General features: G+C 38.3%; 1 protein-coding gene across 7 annotated transcripts in view; it reads right to left on the bottom strand.

Annotated features, from left to right (window-relative positions):
* The window catches only part of MTUS2 (microtubule associated scaffold protein 2), a 729,967-nt gene that overhangs the window by 405,895 nt on the left and 302,992 nt on the right, over positions 1 to 21,080 (bottom strand). For 5 of the 7 annotated variants that reach the window (XM_055244645.2, XM_055244647.2, XM_055244648.2 and 2 more), the window contains one exon: positions 10,855 to 11,052. The exons of 1 other annotated variant lie outside the window; for it this stretch is intronic. In XM_055244645.2, the coding sequence (XP_055100620.1) occupies positions 10,855 to 11,052 (198 nt within the window). The remainder of the gene's footprint in view (positions 1 to 10,854; positions 11,053 to 21,080) is intronic. One more of the 7 variants, XM_055244649.2, reaches the window with a different exon arrangement.

Genomic DNA, 21,080 nt, shown 5'->3' with positions numbered 1-21,080 from the left:
CTTGCAAAAAAAAAAAATTATCAATCTCTTCGCTCCATCTACTGCCTTCGGAAAAATACCACAAGAGTTTTTATGAACCTTCCCAGAAGACAGCCTACGCATGTTACAACAATGCAAGAAAGCACGTACTGTTGGCAAAGTTCCCATGAGAAGCAAGATTCATCTAGAAGCTATGTTTGCTTGCTTTTTGATATTCTCACTCTGCGATAGTCTCAAGTGAAATTAGAGTTGTAACAAAATGTGACCTCTGACCTAGAGTTTCTGCTAAGATAAAAGCAATAAAATGTATGAAAATGTTTCCTCCTCTTCCTTTCCACCTCCTTGTATCTCCTCATCTTCGTTCTGGTACTGGACTAATAATCCAAGATGCTGGGCATTAGAGAGAGGGTAAGAGCAAGAAAATAACTCCCAAGCATCTCATAGCTCTGCATTTTACAGAAAAAAGCAAGGCAGTAAAACCTTTGCACTGTTCTCTGTTATTGTTCTAAAATTTTTATCTTATTAAGACAGAGAAAAAATAACAAAAGTAAAGTCTGGCCCAGAGGGAAAGCATCATTAATTTTGGCAGAACCAAGATGTCTCATGCCCAGTTTCCCTTCTCCAAACTACTTTATTCACTATTATCATATTAATTTTCCTTGAATACAATTCCATTATTCCTTACTTAAGACCATAAGTAGTTCCATTTTTTATACAGAATAAAGTCACAGAATACCAGCTCTTGAGAGCCCAAATTGGACAATTCATTTAATCCAATCCCTCTGAACTTTATGATAAAAATCTTAGTCCAGTGAGGTTAACTGACTTTTCCAAAGATCGTTCCATTATTGAAAATGCTGGGTTTATGCATATTATACATGCTAATGTCATATTTCTTATCTAAAATATGATTTCCATAGCTCTAGGTATCTTTTCTTCATTAAACATATTGAATGAGCTAGGACATCCTAGAATATGGCACTTATAAACTTTATAAACGTCTAGAGAAACAATATGATTTCTAAGTTAGATCCAGATATTTGAGTTAAGGTGGATAAACTAGGAGTTACTGAAGCAATAAAGAAAATATTTTCACTTAAAGGCAATGCTCAAAAATACTCAGAAAAAAATGTTCTCCTTTGTAAATGTGTGGGAAGGAAGCAAAGAAAAGAGGAAAGAGAAAGAACTGAATGTGTGGGAATAATTGGGAAGATTAACAGCAAGATTCAGTAAAAATGATTCTATTTTTTTCTTATAAAGAATACTTTAAAAATTTCATAATTACAGATTCCAGGGAACTAGATACTTAAATCCATCAGTGACATTTGTTTGACTTCCACATTTCCAGAGGAAATCAGAAGCTTATTTTAGTTTTTGTTCTCACTCTTCTCTTTTTCACCCACCCAAATTGGGTTGAGATGTTTGACAAAGTAAGTCCTAGTACAATGGAAATAAGGCTCTAGCAAAATGAGAAGCTGTGCAAAGCCCTTTAAGTACTGTGAAATCAAATGTTCCCATTCTTCCAACAGATATCGAAAAGGCACAGAAATAAAATCAGATCCAACTCTCACTTCCTATTTTGAGCAGAGGTTTTAAATGCCATCAGCTTAGATTAATGTATTAGTCACCCTGCATAAGTATGTTTCATTTACAGGGAAGCCAAGTGAATACATTAACTAAATGATAATGTGCTAAAGGCACGCCATAGCCTTTTTAAATAAAGAAATCAAAACATGATTTTCGTGTCTGTATTTTGTAAATGTCCAAACCACCACAAGTTTACAAGTCAAAAGAAAGAGATTGCCATGAAAATCAAATGATCAACCTCCACTTTCATGTCTCAAAAACGGTATGTTTTTAGCTTAACACTCACTCAGAAGGTTATTCACCATACATGTGCGAGGTGGTTATAAAAATTCAAAACTAGAATATATGTTGTCTGCCTGACTCAGATGTCAGCAGAAGCACTTTCTTTACTCCATCACAGATACCTTAATCCACCATGGTCATCTTTCAACTGAGCTTCTGAATCCTTATACACATGGCCAATGGATGGAAATGCCCACAGAAACATTATTATTATTGGGCAAATCTCCTTTCTAAGCACTTTGCAGATATTAATTCCATCTGATGCTCCCATCAACCCTATTGATGGTTTAACTTATTTTAATCATTATTAATATTATTATTATTTTACAATGAGGAAACAGAGAAAAATTAAGTAACTTGCCCAAAGTCACAAAGCTAACAAACTGCAGAGGTGGGATGTGAGCCCAAGCAGTGTATCTCCAGAGTCTGCACTCTTCACCACTACTGTGTCATCTCATCAGTATGGGGAGGTATTGGTTAAAGGGTTCAAAGTTTCAGGTATTCAGGAGGAGTAAGTTCTGGAGATCTAATATACAGCATGGGGTTGATTATTAATAACACTATATTGTGTACTTGAAATTTGCAAAGAAGGTAGATCTTAAATGTTCTCACCACACATACACACACACACATATACACAGAAGAGGTATAACTATGTGAGGTGATGGATATGTTAATTAACTTGATTGTAGTAATCATTTCACAATGCATATGTATATCAAAACATCATCATGTAAATATACACAATCTTTATTTGTCTGTTATACTTCAAAAAGATTAGAAGAAAAAAGGTTGCCTAAGAGCTTTCTAGGGACCACTAAATGTAAAAATAAAATAAAACAAAAAAGAAATAAAAACTAATACAGAAAGAAGGTGGGGTTTTAACCTTCTTCTATGGAAATGTTCAAACATACACAACAAGTGAAGCAGTACAATGAATCTTCATGGTTCCATCATCCAGCTTCAAATATTTTCAAATATTTGTCAATCTTTTTTCACCTATCTTCTTCCACCTCTAGTCCCCCCTGCCACTTTGGTGGAGTATTTTATAGCAAATTCAGAAGGCTGTCAATTACCTAAAACTAATGTGGAAGAATTCCATCTGAAGACATAATGCAGTAGCGCTGAGCCAGCCTGGAGAGGACCTGCAGGGCATGAGGTCTCTCTTCATCTCACTCAGGGTGCATGGATACTTCCCCCTTCCTGTGCCTCCTCCCTCCCCTGCCCACCAAATACTGTGTGGTCTTCAATCATAGCCATGCTAACATTTCCCTGCATGGCTTTATGTGCATAATCCTGTCTCCCCACTCCCTGCAAGGGTGAGTGAGGACTCACCCTTGTCCAGGTCATGGCAGCCCCGGCACTGAGCTTATGCTTACCACATAGAATATATGCTGAAAGAATGTAGAATCGGAAAAGGGTAAGCAGATAATCTAATCTTCATAAAACAAGCCAGCCAAGAACACTGAAGCAGTTCAACTAGACATTATTTGTACTATAAATAAAAACGTTCCCCAAACCTTCAGTTTATCTTATAACCAGAAATGGCCAACATCCTTAAAAATAAAACAAAACATGCTTACAATCTAATCCTATCTCTGGGTGCAACTCATCATTGTCTAAGTGTTTCTGAAGAGAATGAACAAAGACATCATTAAGAGTAATATCAAATAGGCAATAGCTTCTCTGAAGTCTGACCTCACAAGTCACCTTCGGCTGCTTTTTCCATGAATAAAAAATGACTCTCTCTTTGCCGATGAACATGAGATGGGTTAATGGCTGTTTCTGTAAGAGTTATTAATAACATTTCTTGTCAACCCTGATCTTATTTAAAATGCACGTCAGATGTAGAAAATCAAATGTGTTATGTATATAAATGTATTTTATAGTCTTCATCAGTGTAAACCCTAAAGTTAACATTGCAAAAAGCTTTCATATTAACCCTCATTTTCATTGATTAACCTTCCAAAAGGCTAGCAGTTTTCCACTTCAGATTATTATCCCCAGAACCCAAATCCTATTCAATAACTAAAAGAATATGTACTTATTTTATATATTAAAACAAGAAATAAAACTCTAGAATTTAATGAGAATATCTATACTTGATCTTAGCCAAAAGGCCGAGAAGTGATTAATGAGAATATCTAACCTTCTCAAATCAAGACATCTAAGTTTGGAAACTTTGAAATTCTCTCACAAATAGCCTCAAAGGTAGAGTTTTAGCCCAATTCTTTAAAAACAATTAAGTATATGCAAGGAGATATATAGGTTACTGGATACTTGTGAGACTACTAAGTCAGTCTTTATGATGTTTATCTCTGAATATATTTAGAGTTCAAAGGGTTTTCTACTCTTTGACTTATGTAAATTATCTCTACGTATACCACAGTCAATAAAAATAACATTTTAGAGGTCCCAGAAAACTGTGAGAGCCATAATTATGAGCTTCATCAACTATGAAAATCCACGCATAAAGTAAAAATATGTTCCCAATACAAAATACTCTCAAAGACACCTAAGTTACTCTCAAAAATCTTTTTCCATACCCTTACATAAGAGAAAAAGTTTATATTGGGAGATAACTTCCCTTAAAATTCTACTATTGTAAAGGACAGTGTCCTTTAGTGTGAGAGATACTAAAATTATTAAGAGGCATAGCCCCTACCCCCAAGAGCTTATAGTCTGTAGGGGAGAGAGAACATAAAAACAAATAACTACAAGAGCTAGTAGGTAATAAAAGTGATACAAGCCAAGAGCCCTAGGGGTTTCCAGGAACAAAAAAATCACATTGAGGGATTTTTAGAGGAAGTAAAATTTGAAATGTACCTAAAAGTGATAGAATCTGCAGAGAGAGATGGCAGGTGGTGGGGATAGGGATAGAAGGCTGGGGGAGGTGTATTCCAGAGATGAATGGTTTAAATCAAAACCAAAAGGCAGGAAAGCACAGAGACCTCATAGAAAAATGTGAGCAACACATTTTTGTTACTCACATTTGGCTGGTTGGGAGTATACATCAGGATGGTATGCAGGAAAGGTGGGAGGGCCAGGTCATGGAGGACCTGGAAAGTCTGACAGGTGAAGCAGGCATAGGGGCACCATGCAGCAACTGAAATGGGGTCAAAGGGAAAATTACCAAGGACCATGTGCTTTGTGGATTAGAAAGCCAAGGTGTACCAGGAATAGCTCAGGTGAGCACTACCACAGTTTTAACAGAGATGAGGAGAGAGAAGAATGAGGATGGGGTAAGTGCCAGAAAGAAACAATTCACCAGAAATGATGAGTGAACAGAAAAGAAGGCAAAAAGCAGGCATGACATGGCCAGGTGCGGTGACTCAAGCCTGTAATCCCAGCACTTTGGGAGGCTGAGGCGGGTGGATCATGAGGTCAGGAGTTCAAGACCAGCCTGGCCAAGATGGTGAAACCCCGTTTACTAAAAATACAAAAATTAGCTAGGTGTGGTAGCACACGCCTGTGATTCCCAACTACTTGAGAGGCTGAGGCAGAGAACTGCTTAAGCCCAGGAGACAGAGGCTGCAGTGAGACGAGATCGTGCCACTGCACTCCAGGCAACAGAGCAAGACTCCGTCTCCAAAAAAAAAAAAAAAAAAAAAAACAGCAGGCATGACATAATGCTGATTTTGAAATTCCCAGCCTGGGTTGCCAGGAGATCACAGATATCATTAAAAGATAGAGCAACTTCCAGAGAAGGTTTTGGTTTGTACTAAAAAATGAAGAATTTGTTTTCTGAAAAAGTGTTCAGTTTGTGGTGAGTTGGGCCACCCGGTTAGAGATACCTGATAGCTCATTTGAAATGCAGGTGAGTAGTTCTAGAGGGACATCGGAGCTAGAGATATAGATATGAGCATTGTGTCTAGACTGCTAAGGGCTGAAACTGTAGATCAGATGACAAAGTGAAGACTAGAGAGACCTGAACGACACATTCTGAGAACAAATCTTGGGGAGCTCAAACATGTGGGCTTAGCACCCAGGAGATAAACAGCGCCATGATGTTTGTGCAGTGGCAGGCTGCACCAGGAATGGCAACTCCTCAGATTCAGGAAGTTTTCTGAATGCACCAACAGCACTGCTCCCCTACCAAAGATTTCCTAGAGTTCATCTCCACCTTCCAAAAGGCTGTCTGGCTTACAATCCCTTCTGAGAAACGACCTGATATCCTCATCAGAAATTAACCCTCCACTTCATGACACTTTTCAGGCTCCGAAAACATACATCCTTTGCCAGGATTATTTATGCGAACGTCAGCCTCTCTGCCCACCCCGCCAGCTGTATCCCTACTTCCCTATCATCTGAATACTTCTGTGCACCAGGAAGAAAAAAAAAACAAAACAGGAGAAAAACTTCTAATTTTGTTTTTACTTGTTTTTTAAATTCTTTGCCCCATGATTTCTGTTCTTAGGTTATCCCGTGGAGAAAACATGGCAGTATTTGAAAAGAGAAGAAGAAGAGGAGAAATTGGAAAGGGAAGCTGCAAATATCATATTCTTCATGTACTTCTTTCATAGGTATTTTCTGTTTCTTGGGCACCCAGTAAATGAAGTGCTATTCAGAATACATAATGACATAGGATCTTCCACATAAATTATTCTATCTTTGGGTGATATGATCTATTTTCATTAATGATTAATTTATGAAACCTAAGTCACCCTATTTTCCCTCCACACATGTTCCTAAAGATTTTGCCTTTAAGTCACATCTGCCTACCCACTTGGAAAATCAAGTCTATACCTAATTACTGATTAATGTGATAACCAAGTACAGGTTGAGTATCCCTTATCCAAAATTCTTGGGACCAGAATTCTTTTGAACTTTGGAATTTTTCAGATCTTGGAATATTTTTATTATACCAGTTGAGCAACTCTAACCCCAAAATCCAAAATCCAAAATGCTCCAGTGACTATTTCCCGTGGGCATCGTGTCAGTGTTCAAAATAATTTTGGGTTTTGGAGATTTCAAATTTCAGATTTTCTGACCTGGGATGCACAACCTGTATACATTAGGCAATAGTATGTTTCCGACACTAAATTCTACAGTATGGTCATTATTTTTATCAGTAAGTTTCTATCACCTAAAGTATATTTGGGATCTTTTTTCATCTCTGAACATTATAAAAGAACTAAGGAGCCACATCCTGGGTCAGACCGATCATGTTAAGTTTAAGTTCTAAGTTAGAAAATTACGTTCCCTCCTTCAATGTAAATATTTTTTTGAAAAGCTATGGGTCACTAATTTAATTTGTAGTTTTATTTGAGGCTCTAAATGGGCCGACCTCATAATCTTCACATGACGAACTGGTAAGGGAATGAAGGGAGCTACCTGGGGCTATCCTGGAGGCACGATACACATGCAGGTGCTGTGTGAGTCCACAGGAACTATGGTTACTTGTTGAAGATTACAAGGGGGCAACCTGAACTCATAGCGAGCACTTCCTAATGAGAGCCTCAGAGGTGGCTTCAGCGTAAAGCGGAACCGTCTCTAGCACTTTAGAGTGTTCCCGCAGGGGCTGGCTGACAACCTGGGAAGCCTGAGGGGCCTCTCAAGTCAGCTCTGACTCTATGATTTGCTTTACTAATAGAAAGAAAGCATATTCAAATCATGCATATATCTTCCCTGTATACAGCAGCTTTAAGAAGGAAATAGAGTAGAAAGAACACCAGCCCAGGACCCAGGGCAAGTCAACTTGATCTCAGTTTGCTCAGCTATAAAATGGGTGGTAAACTGGATGTTAAGATACCTTCAAGTTCTGAGGACCCGTGAACATAATTCATTTCCCTGTGCCTGTCTTGTTTGCCACAACCTTGTGGAAAAGGTAAAAAGACATAGAAGAGCACCTGACTTAGCCTCTGCTCAATGGGGTTGGGCTAATGGCCTGAAGCCTGAGCCCAGGGTGGATGGGGACTCTACGTGGAACAGCTGAGACCCCAAATGGTCCTGCCATCTCATGTCCAGGGGGATGCATGGGGCTCCCGTTTCCACATTCATCATCACTTGCCCCTCAGGACCCAGGGAAACAGCAAGGAAGAGCCCCAGTAGAGCCAGGCTAGCCTAGGAAACACTCATAAATTCAAAATGAGTCACTTAAAAGTGTCCCAGTATAGCATTCCAGTCAGTGTGGACATCACTTAGACTGTTAATATGCACAAGCATCTAAAAATATGAATTATACATTTGCAAATACCATATGCACCACATAACGATGCTTCAGTCAACAACAGAACACATATATGACAGTGGTCCTGTAAGATTATAAAGGAGCTGAAAAGTTCCTATTGCCTAGTGACGTCTTAGCCATCGTAATGTCGTAGCACAACACATTACTCACGTTTGTGGTGTTGCTGGTGTCAACCAGGCCTCCAGGACAGCCCTGGTTTATCACATAAAAGTGTACAATGATGTCCTAGACCTTCATATTCATTCACAACTCATTCTCTGACTCACCAAGAGCACCTTCCACTCCTGCAAGCTTCATTTGTGCTTAAGTACCCTATACAGGAACAGCATTTTTAGTTTTTAAACCATAGTTTTACTATACTTTTTCTATGTTTAGATATTGTTACATACACCAATACTCACTATTGTGTTATAATTGCTGACAGTATTTAGTACAGTAAATGCTCTATAGGTTTGTAGCCTAGGAGCCAAGGCTATACCATATTGCCTAGGTGTGTAGTAGGCTATCTCATCTAGGTTTGTGCAAGTACACTCTATGATGTTTGCGCCACGACGACACTGCCTAACAACACATTTCTCAGAACATATCCCCGTCATTAAGCAATGTGTGACTATAGATTCCTACCATGCTCATGTCTCAGATTTTGAAACATCTACTCTGAATGACATAATCCCTAATTACAGCAGTATTCCTTAAATGAATCCTTTGTGAAAATAATGTCTGCAAAAAGACCAGCTTTCCAAGAAGAAGAAAAAAGGACCAATTCTGATACCACATTGGCTGTTTCCACGAGCTGAACCAGCAAAGCTTTGCTCCAGCAAAGCTTTCTACACATCATCTCTGTAAACACAAGAAAGAACAGAGAATGAACAAGCTTGGAGAAGAAAGCTTTGTTGGAAAGATGCATACCATATGAGAAGTTGATCTAAGGACTTTCAGCTCTCTCAAGAGCTTCATATTTTATTTATGCCCTGTCATCAAAGCATCATCTCTTTGCTAAAGAACCGAAACAAAATATTTGTTGACATTACATCTAATAACAAGTATAGGTATAATGATTAGTAGTACTTAGACAAATCAAATTCACGGGAGGTTTTTCTGTGATTTACTGATGAAGTAAAAATTACATATATAGTAGGTAGCAGATAATTAAAAATCAATTCTGACATATGTTTCTTAAAATAGAAAACAATTCTGGATAGACATTCATATAAAAGTGTGACTTTTAATATGAAGTCTTTAAACTGGGAGTTATTTTCTCTGGCACATACAGCTCTTATCCCCTGGGTGCTCAGGGGTCCCTCTCTAGTATCCTTTGAAGCAGTGAGAAGAAATGCCCTAAGCGCACTTGCAATTATTCTGTCCACACCTGTCAGCTCTCTGTCAGCAAAAGCTGCTGTCATGTGGACACGGCTCATCTCGCCTTGAGGTTAATTTTTTTTTAAGACATCAAAATCTTAACTCCTTTGTTGGAAAGATATATATCATATGATAAGTTTTTCCTTCATACTACTTTCTCTAAAAGAGAAATGTCATCGGGAATTTTATTAACAAAAATGATGATAAATAGTTGCTCCTATATTTTCAAATCATCAGACTGCTAATATGCAAACGCATATCTAAAAACATGAATTACACATTTGCAAACAGTTCTTTATTACATTCATGTTTCAGATTTTGAGACCGCTACTGTGTAATGATGTAATCACTAATTACAGTGATATTCCTTAAATGCATCCTGTGTGAAAGCAGGCCTGAGCTACGACACCTTCGGGAAACCAACAGAGCAAAGAAAACGCCCTTAGAAACTGCTTACAAACACATCGAGACAAAGGGAAATGTAATGTATTACTTTTAGAAATAACTAGGTAGACCAAAATTTAGAACTATGCAAATGTTCCACACATCATCTCTGCAAACACAAGAAAGAACAGAGAGTAAACGAGCTTAGACAAGAAATTGACAAAATAACAAATCAATTGATCTCTCTCTTTCATATTATTCCAGCTCGATTCAACTTCTATAACCCCTTCAAAACAGCTCTCTACGTGGAAACCTCTAAGACTTTCCTGGGCCTCTGGCAAGGTATTGAAAACAACGTCTGAGATGTCATGGTTTCCCATCCAATAACATTGACTTTGAAGTGGAGACTGAGATGGGGTTTGGTCATCAAAGGCACAGCTGAATGGGCAACCTCCAGATCTTCCTCAGGGACATCAGCTGTTGTAACATGCTCTGCAGGTTATTAATTCATACTTTAAAATGCAGTCTATAATACCAGTCTCAGGAAATGGGCCTGCAACAGCACCATCTCAGCTAATGGGGACCTTCCTGGGCATGGACTTGAAGAAGCTTGGCAGGGCTTTGTTACTTTTAACACCATTTATTTAACTTTCAGAAATCCAGTCAAGTGCTCTGGCAGTGTGAAGGCATTACTGGTAATCACAGGCAACTAAATGATTCTTTCAGCTAATATTAAATATCTAGTAACAGCACAATGTAGTAACGCCTTTCTTGGATCTTGCTTTGACTTCTTACCTAGAAGCAAACCAAAGAGCTGCTGGAATCTGTCTCTGGATAAGTCATTTTCTACATCCTAAGAGGAGGTTACAATCTTTTTTTCCTGGCACACTAACTCCCCATAGCTGATGGTGTCAAATGGGCTATTTTTCTTCAGTAGATGAATAACACAACAATGGGAAGCTAAGGGAGGTGATCCGAATTCTTAAATAATCATGCAAAGAAAATGACACAGTTACACAGGCGCTCTGGTTTTAATTCAGTGCACGCACCCTACCCTGCCCCATCCCACTTACGGGTGGCCGGCCGGCCCTGCTCTGGCTGTGCACTGTCCCCGGACTGGGTGCTGGAGACTGAGGAGACGCTGGAGCTCCGGACAAAGCCAAATGCCGCCAGCTTGGCTGCCGGGAGACGTGAGTATCCGGGAGGACGGAGACCAGATTTCGGGAGATTGGATTTTGCAGCATTTGAACTGGAAGCTTTCTTTAAATCTGCTAAAACGAACCAGTAAAATAAAAAAATTATTCTCAGTTCATAATGAGATAAAGAATTCCACAGATTGTGAATTCGAACACAGTTCTATCATAAACAGACTAAAATTAACCTTGCAAGGTTTGATTCAATACATCTAAAACAGACCTTGGAAGAGAAAGGCCCCTTATATTGTGGGGTCGGGTGCCTCAGAGAACTCAGAGAGAAGGTGGTGCAGCCCCAGCCTGGACAAATTTGCCATCTACTTAGGCAGAAAAATTGAAGAAGACAAATAACTCTATTTTAAGGCCATAAGAAAAGGTATCCAGTGCTTAAGACAATGAGTGAAAGTGAACAGTTATTGCTGCACATTACCTCAGATTTGTGAAATTGAGATACACCTTAAATTTTGATATACAATGGGCAAAGAACCATTGTGGTGAATATTCACTAGTAATTTTAAGCAGTTTGTAATAAGTTTTATGAAAAACATGTACAAAGAATCATCTAACCTTCTGTTGGTTACAGGAATGAGGAGGAGACAGTGTAGACTGTGGAACTAGCCAGGCTGGAATATCAGCTCTCCCAATAACGAGCTGTGTAACCTCAAGCCCTTGTCCTAACACTTAAAGCCACAGTTTCCTTTCATGTAAAGACTGGGGATGACAACACTGATTTTGCAAATCTAGTATAAATATTCCTGCTTATACCACAAGAACTTGATATGCACTCAAACTGATGTTAGATTTCTTTTCTCCTTTTTACACTATCTGTTATGTTAGTCCAAACTTCAGAATTAGTTCCCAGATATGTGCAAAGTCAGCTTGTTTTGAAATAATAAAGCATCAAGTTATAAATCTAGCATCTCAGCATCCCCATACTCTAAGTCTGAGCCAGGCTCCAGCAATAGCAACTGCGATGATCATCACAACACTATGAGAAGGCTCTCAGCACCAGAGAGAATCAGAATATTGTCAATATACAAATGCTCTTTAATAGGAAATCTAAAAGGCTCAAGCTTCCTCACATGCTGTAGTGCTGTATAACTGTCCTCACTGATTCCTTTAACAACTTTCACCAGCAGACATACTTATCATGAGTGCCTATATACTGCCCATTCAGTGGCATTCTTATGCTAGTCCACTCTTCATTATCCAGTAAAATATTAACCAGGTTTCAGAGTAAACGAGGATTCAGATTAAATGACCATTTGAAAAAAAATTCCATGTCTATAAATCTATGAAGAAACCACATATTAGAAAGCATCCATGTGTGGAAATACAGAGAGCAGCCATAAATGATACACTGGGTCTAAATGGTACATAGAAAAGTACCTCTTCCTCTGCCAGCAGCTCCCCCGAAAGTGAGGCTATGGAGAGCCATGTGTCCAGATAAAGGTAGAAGCTGCACAGCTATGGGTTCCTGATACCTGAGTCAGGACTAGGATGAGGAGGAACCAACCGAGTAAGCGCAAAAGGAAAAAGAAGCAAGGAGCTGGGGCTGCAAATATTCCCAACTCAAGCCTGTCCTAGTGCTTGGGAAAAGCACAAAAAACAAACAAAACCTCAACTATGAAAAAGAAGAAACAATACACTAACAAGTGGTAACGGCCCGTTTGTATCAGCAATTTATGTTTAATGACTTCACATTGTTGTTCTCACATTATTTTGAATACTTTTAGTTCATGTCCCCAGAACAGTGAAAATATCCCTATATATCAGATATCACGTTCACAGTGAATTTACACCAAATTGATTCTGGATGATGTCTGTAGAACAGGAAAAGAGTTGCTAAACATCAGATGTAATTTCAACAATAATTGTACTCTAAATCCATTACATTTTGATACTATTTTAAGTTATCTATCACCTCCTTTCTAACTTAATCAATGATTATGCAAAATCAAGTGAGGAGAATATGAACAAAATAATTTTTCTGAAAAACAAACTATATTTTGGAAGAAAAGTTAAACTCAGAATTTTTACCAGAGTGCCTAGGCATGCAGTAAGCATTTAATACTTAGTCAAGAATGAAAACTAAGTTAAATCATTACATAAGACAAGCCACTGAACATGTTCAAAAAGAAATTTATCTTATTCTACACTTACTTATATTCCATTATTGTTGGTTTCATCAGTAGAAAAGTAGCAGTGGAACATGTAGAGACGGGGAGGACAAGCAGCACAGGATCCCAAGTACACAGGAAGCCAGTCTCTAAATTGTTTTCTAGGTTTCCCTTTCCCATAGTCCAGATCTTTATTTTAATAAAGACACATACGGGCTGTGTGTTTGTGTCTGTGTATGTGTGCGTGCACGTGCATGTGTGTGTGTATTTAGATGACTTGCAAAAGTATACCTTACCCCCAACTCTCTGTGCATACAATTTTTGTAAATTTAATGGTACCTATATCATACACTAAGTTACTATATAATGGTCTTTCCTTCTAGCAGATTAATCTCATGAATATTATACATGCCTTCAGGGTTTGCAGAAGCAAGTCTTATTCTTTTTATAGCACCAGCTCCTAGCACAATGGTTTCCACAATGTATTTGATAAATATTTAGTTGAAGTTTACGTTAGCCAAGCTTGTACCACACAAATTTAGCCCACAGTATAAGTCAAATATCTCTACTAGTCTCTGCATGAGAGTTAGTCTGGAGTAGAGCTCAAAAGTCTGCTTTTTAAACAATCACCTCAGTGATTCTGATTCAGGTGGTCCCTGGATCTTTGAAAACTTCAACAGAATATGCCAACTCACCCTGTGAAATAACTGCATTCAGCTCTTCTGACTGAATGTATCTTAATTTAATCTTAGTTTCTCATAAGAGGGACTATTTATATTTATAAAAATACATAGTCCTTACTATCTCTCAAACAAGTCCAGTGTTACGGACTGAATGTCTGTCTCCCCCAACCCCAAAATCACAGGTTTAAATACTAACTTCCAACGTGAAGATATTCAGAGGTGGGGCCTTTAGGAGGTAATTAGGTTATAAGAATGGAGCCCTTGTGAATGGGATTAGTGCCCAAGTGCCCATATGAAAAGAAGCTGGAGAGTTAGCTCCCTCTGTTTCCACCATGTGAAGATATAATGAGAAGATGGTGGTCTGCAACCCTGATCTCAGACTTTCAGCCACAAGAACTGTGAGAAATACATTTCTGTTTTTATATGCTACCCTATGGTACTTTGTTATACAGCTGGAACTAAGACATTTAGCATGTCAGAGGAACATACGTTTCCAAGTATTTAGTGTTCTTGCACTATTCAAGAATATAGACTTTGACAGAAATACAAATGTTACAAGCGCATAGTAAGCCTTCAATAAACAAATGACAGCTATAAATATTACAGGAAAGCTGAGGTGGCACATAAAAAAGACAATTACCAGAATGGTGACATGAGGCTTTCCATGGACACTCTTCCCAGTGAAACAAACATAACTGGTAAAATAACATTTAAAATAACAACCACCATTTTAAGTTTCCAGAAATTGTTCTATGAACATGTAGCACATAAAGAAACATTTATATAAGAAACTCTACTAAATCTAGTAAGAACAGTGAAAGTCAGTGGCACTTGAACCACAATCCACTCTCTTCCTCCCCTACTATCATCACAATATAATGAAAGCTCTACTCTGGATGAGTGTGGCCAAATGGATGGGTTTCCCTTCCTAGAGTCAAGGACTATAGTATCTCCCTGGGATAGGCAGGCCACCACCATTTCTCACTCCAACCACACCCCCAGCTCCATGTTGTAGAGGCTGAATTACATGAGAGAGTGGTCAAAAGGTCAGGGAACCTTCCTTCACTTGGCCCAAACATGTAAGACAGAGGTACTACCCCAGGCACAGCAGGCCAAACAATACTGGGGCCCCAATCACCATTTCCCTGGTTCACCATAGGCTAGAAGTTCAACACTAGAGAGAAAAAGGGAGAAGACTAGAGGCTACTGCCCCTACCTCACACCTGACTTATAAACCAGTAGTGTCAATCCAAGAGAAGCAGTCCACTGTCCCCAACTCCAGCTTCAGAATGGTGACTGAGAGATTTTGCCCAAGCATAGAGGCAGGCCATAAGAACAGAGATCTCAAGAGTCCTCTACAAAAGAATTAACTTTATTTGGAACAAATTGTGGGGGAAGTTTGGGCCTAAGGGCAATCTCAAAAACAATAAAGATTTTGATGGTAAGCAATTAGGAGGCGGCTGGTAGCTCCATGAAGCAAAATAATAAACTGTAGACAAGGTAGTTTATTAGAGAGAGCCAAGGAAATACCTGAAAAGAGATATCCAGGGGTCAGAACTAACCTCAGAGAGTGGCTTTAAAAACTACCCTTGTATGGGAGGCTGAGGTGGGCGGATCACAAGGTCAGGAGATCGAGACCACGGTGAAACCCCGTCTCTACTAAAAATATAAAAAAATTAGCCAGGCGTGGTGGTGGGCGCCTGTAGTCCCAGCTACTCGGAGAGGCTGAGGCAGGAGAATGGCGTGAACCCGGGACGCGGAGCTTGCAGTGAGCCGAGATCCCGCCAGCCTGGGTGACAGAGCAAGACTCCATCTCAAAAAAAAAAACTACCCTTGTAAAGGAGCTTGAATTTAACTGGATCAGACTGTGGAATAATGTATGCCCCAGGACACTGTAGAAAATTATAGAGCAATCAGTCAGTAATTAGTGGAACCTGACAGCTGAGTGTGATACCAAAGGGAGGAAGACAATGTAACACAGATCAGGGAGAGACAGCCCTGCTAAAACATTTTTAGTGTGACTGTGTACATGCCCAAGGCTATGCCTTCTGTGGAGTGACATTAGTGAATTCACAGTGCAAGGGAAATAGGCTTCACTAAAGTGGATCAAGCAAGTTGTTAAACAAATAAATAAGCAAACAACAAGCCCCAGAGAGGAAGAGAGGTAATTAGTAGTCAAGGGTGCTACAATAATTATCTAAAAGTTCCATTACAACAAAAATAAAATGAGACACACAAAAGAAAAAAATACAGGAAAGGGTGATTCAGATATGAGAAAAATGTAGACAACAGAAACTGCCTAAGAAAAGACCCAGCAGTCAAAAACTTCAAAAGAGCTATTACAAATATAATAAAATAACTAAGGAAACTATGCTTAAAGAAGTAAAGGGGCTATGATGACAATATTTCATCAAATAGAAAATAACAATAAAGAGAGAGAAATTATAAAAACCAAATGGAAAGTTTGGTGTTAAAAAGCAAAATAACTAAAATGAAATATTAACTGAAGGGCCTCTACAACAGATCTGAAGTGGCAGGAAAAAAAATAAGTGAACTTGAAGATAGATCAATACATATTATACAATCCAAGGAACACAGAGGAAAGAAATGAAGAAAAATAAGCAGAGCCTCAGAGAGATGTGGAACATCATTAAGTGTACCAACATACAGAGAATGGATGTTTCAGAAGGAAAAAAGAGAGACAGGAGCAGAAAAAAAATTTAAATAATCCAAATCTTTCAAAATTTATTTACATGATTAATGTATACATCAGAAGCTCAAGGAAGCCCAAATAAGGTAAATATAAAGAGATCCACACCTAGATACACTATAGTAAGAAGTGTAGAAAGGTAAAGAGAAAATCTTGAAAGCAGGAAGAAAAGAATGACTCATCATGTACAAGTAAGCCAGTAGCTTAACAGTTGATGTCTTACCAGAAACAATGGAGGCTATATAAGGCAGTGAGATGACTAACTGCTGGAGGAGAAAAACAACTGTCAACCTAGAATCTTATTTCCAGCAAAACTATCTTTCAAAAAATTAAGCTAAAATAAAGACACTGTCAGATAAACAAAAACTTGGAGATTTGTTGCTTATAGACCCACCTGATGAGAAATACTAAAGGAAGTCCTTCAGGCTGAAAGCAAGTGATATCAGATGATAAATCCACACAAAAAAGCAAAGGGTACTGGTAAAAATAATTGTGTATATTTCTTCTCATAACTGACTTAAAATGCAATTGTATAAAACAATAGGTATATAACTGTATTATTAGGCCTATAATATATTGAAACACAATATTTAACAGTAACAGCACAAAGGAGGTGGTGAGGGCAAAGCTGTATTATAGTATGGAAATGACACCATATGGTAACTCAAACTCACAGAAAGAAATGAAGAACATCCAAAATGGTAAATAAGAAGGTTAACATAACAAATTACAAAAATATAAATTTGTTCTCCTTTATCCTCTGCTTCTTTAAAAGACATAAAATTATATAAAGTAATAACCAAAAAATATCTTTCATTGGGTTTGTAACATACATAGATGTAATACATATAAGAATAATAAGGCCAGGCACAGTGGCTCACGCTTGTAATCCCAGCACTTTGGGAGGCCGAGGTGGGCGGATCACGAGGTCAGGAGATCGAGACCATGGTGAAACCCTGTCTCTACTAAAAATATAAAAAATTAGCCAAGCGTGGTGGCAGGCGCCTGTAGTCCCAGCTACTCGGAGAGGCTGAAGCAGGAGAATGGTGTGAACCTGGGAGGCGGAGCTTGCAGTGAGCCGAGATCGCACCACTGCACTCCAGCCTGGGCAACAGAGCGAGACTCCGTCTCAAAAAAAAAAAAAAAAGAATAATAGCACAAAAAAGGGAGAAGAGGGAATAGAGGTTTATAGGAGTAACATTTCTGTACCTATAAGGTTTATAGGAGTAACATTTATCTATCTAAAGTAGACTCTCGCAAGTTGAGATGTATATGGTGAGTCCTATAGCAAACAATAAGAAAATAACACAAAAAATACAGTGGAAAAAATAACAAAGGAATTAACATGCTACACTAGAAAATATCCACTTAATGCAAAATAAAGCACCAATGAGGAGCAGATAACAAAAAAAAAGGCATGAGACATACGGAAAACAAAATGTGAAATCGCACAACAATATATAACTATATTAATAATAGCGTTCAATGAAGACTTCTTAAACAATCCAATCATAAATCAGAGATCGTCAGACTGAATTTTTAATGATTCATGCTGTCTATAGGAGACACCTTTGGTTCAAATACACAAATAGGTTAAAAGTAAAAGGAAGTAAAAACACATGCCATGCAAAGAGCAACCATCAGAAAGCTGGGGTGGCGGTCCTCATATCAGATAAAGTAGGTCTTAAAAGAAGAGACGAAGAGGGTAGTTCATAATGATAAAAATGTCACTGCATTAGGAACATACAATGAGTATAAATATATATGCACCTAACAACAGATACCCAAATTACATCAAGCAAAAATGAATAGAATTGACAGGAGAAATAAACAATTCAAAATAATAGCTGGAGACTTCAATACCTCACTTTCAATAATAGAACAACGAGGCAGAAGATAAACAAGAAAACAGAAGATCTGAACACCGAATAAACCTAACAGACCTCTATAAAACATTCCACCCAAGAAAAGCAGAATACATATTTTTCTCAAGCGCACATAGAATATTCTCCAGGGTAAACTGTATCTTAGGCCATAAAACAAGCATTAATAAACTAAAAAGGATTGAAATGATATAAAGTATGTTCTGTGGTCGTAACAGAATGAAATTAAAAATCAGTAACAAGGAAGGGGAACATGACACTCCAGGGACTGTTATGGGGTGGGGGGAAGGGGGAGGGACAGCATTAGGAGATATACCTAATGCTAAATGACGAATTAATGGGTGCAGCACAAGAACATGGCACATGGATACATATGTAACAAACCTGCACATTGTGCACATGTACCCTAAAACTTAAAGTACAATAATAAAAAAAATATCAGTAACAAGGAAATTTGGGGAATTCTCAAATATACGAAGACACATAAATAACCACTGGGTCAAAGATAAAATTGAAAGGGGAATTACAAAACACTAAGATGAATAAAAATGAATGATATGTGTTTGCTCTTGCTTTTCTAGTTCTTTTAACTGTGATGTTAGGGTGTCAATTTTGGATCTTTCCTGCTTTCTCTTGTGGGCATTTAGTGCTATAAATTTCCCTCTACACACTGCTTTGAATGTGTCCCAGAGATTCTGGTATGTTGTGTCTTTGTTCTCGTTGGTTTCAAAGAACATCTTTATTTCTGCCTTCATTTCGTTATGTACCCAGTAGTCATTCAGGAGCATGTTGTTCAGTTTCCATGTAGTTGAGCGGTTTTGAGTGAGTTTCTTAATCCTGAGTTCTAGTTTGATTGCACTGTGGTCTGAGAGACAAGTTTGTTACAATTTCTGTTCTTTTACATTTGCTGAGGAGAGCTTTACTTCCAACTTCATGGTCAATTTTGGAATAGGTGTGGTGTGGTGCTGACAAAAATGTATATTCTGTTGATTTGGGGTGGAGAGTTCTGTAGATGTCTATTAGGTCCACTTGGTGCAGAGCTGAGTTCAATTCCTGGGTATCCTTGTTAACTTTGTCTCGTTGATCTGTCTAATGTTGACAGTGGGGTGTTACAGTCTCCCATTATTATTGTGTGGGAGTCTAAGTCTCTTTGTAGGTCACTCAGGACTTGCTTTATGAATCTGGATGCTCCTGTATTGGGTGCATATATATTTAGGATAGTTAGCTCTTCTTGTTGAATTGACCCCTTTCCCATTATGTAATGGCCTTCTTTGTATTCAAAAGCTAGCAGAAGGCAAGAAATAACTAATATCAGAGCAGAACTGAAGGAAATAGAGAAACAAAAAACCCTTCAAAAAATTAATAAATCCAGGAGCTGGTTTTTTCAAAAGATCAACAAAATTGATAGACCACTAGCAAGACTAATAAAGAAGAAAAGAGAGAAGCATCAAATAGATGCAATAAAAAATGATAAAGGGGATATCACCACCAATCCCACAGAAATACAATCTACCATCAGAGAATACTACAAACACCTCTATGCAAATAAACTAGAAAATCTAGAAGAAATGGATAAATTCCTTGACACACACACCCTCCCAAGACTAAACCAGGAAGAAGTTGAATCTCTGAATAGACCGATAACAGGCTCTGAAATTGAGGCAATAATCAATAGCTTACCAACCAAAAGGAGTCGAGGACCAGATGGATTCACAGCCAAATTCTACCAGAGGTACAAGGAGGAACTGGTACCATTCCTTCTGAAACTATTCCAATCAACAGAAAAAGAGGGAATCCTCCCTAACTCATTTTATGAGGCCAGCATCGTCATGATACCAAAGCTGGGCAGAGACACAACCAAAAAAGAGAATTTTAGACCAATATCCTTGATGAACATTGATGCAAAAATCCTCAATAAAATACTGGCAAACCAAATCCAGCAGCACATCAAAAAGCTTATCCACCATGATCAAGTGGGCTTCATCCCTGGGATGCAAGGCTAGTTCAACATACACAAACCAATAAATGTAATCCAGCATATAAACAGAACCAAAGACAAAAACCACATGATTATCTCAATAGATGCAGAAAAGGCCTTTGACAAAATTCAACAACCCTTCATGCTAAAAACTCTCAATAAATTAGGTATTGATGGGACGTATCTCAAAATAATAAGAGCTATCTATGACAAACCCACAGCCAATATCACACTGAATGGGCAAAAACTGGAAGCATTCCCTTTGAAAACTGGCACAAGACAGGGATGCCCTCTCTCACCACTCCTATTCAACATAGTGCTGGAAGTTCTGGCCAGAGCAATCAGGCAGGAGAAGGAAATAAAGGGTATTCAATTAGGAAAAGAGGAAGTCAAACTGTCCCTGTTTGCAGATGACATGATTGTATATCTAGAAAACCCCATTGTCTCAGCCCAAAATCTCCTTAAGCTGATAAGCAACTTCAGCAAAGTCTCAGGATACAAAATCAATGTACAAAAATCACAAGCATTCTTATACATCAATCACAGACAAACAGAGAGCCAAATCATGAGTGAACTCCCATTCACAATTGCTTCAAAGAGAATAAAATACCTAGGAATCCAACTTACAAGGGACGTGAAGGACCTCTTCAAGGAGAACTACAAACCACTGCTCAATGAAACAAAACAGGATACAAACAAATGGAAGAACATTCCATGCTCATGGGTTGGAAG

This window comes from Symphalangus syndactylus, chromosome 15, assembly GCF_028878055.3.
Source record: "Symphalangus syndactylus isolate Jambi chromosome 15, NHGRI_mSymSyn1-v2.1_pri, whole genome shotgun sequence".
Taxonomy (NCBI): domain Eukaryota; kingdom Metazoa; phylum Chordata; class Mammalia; order Primates; family Hylobatidae; genus Symphalangus; species Symphalangus syndactylus.
The sequence above is the reverse complement of the archived record's forward strand: the minus strand, read 5'-3'. Positions and strand labels throughout refer to the sequence as shown.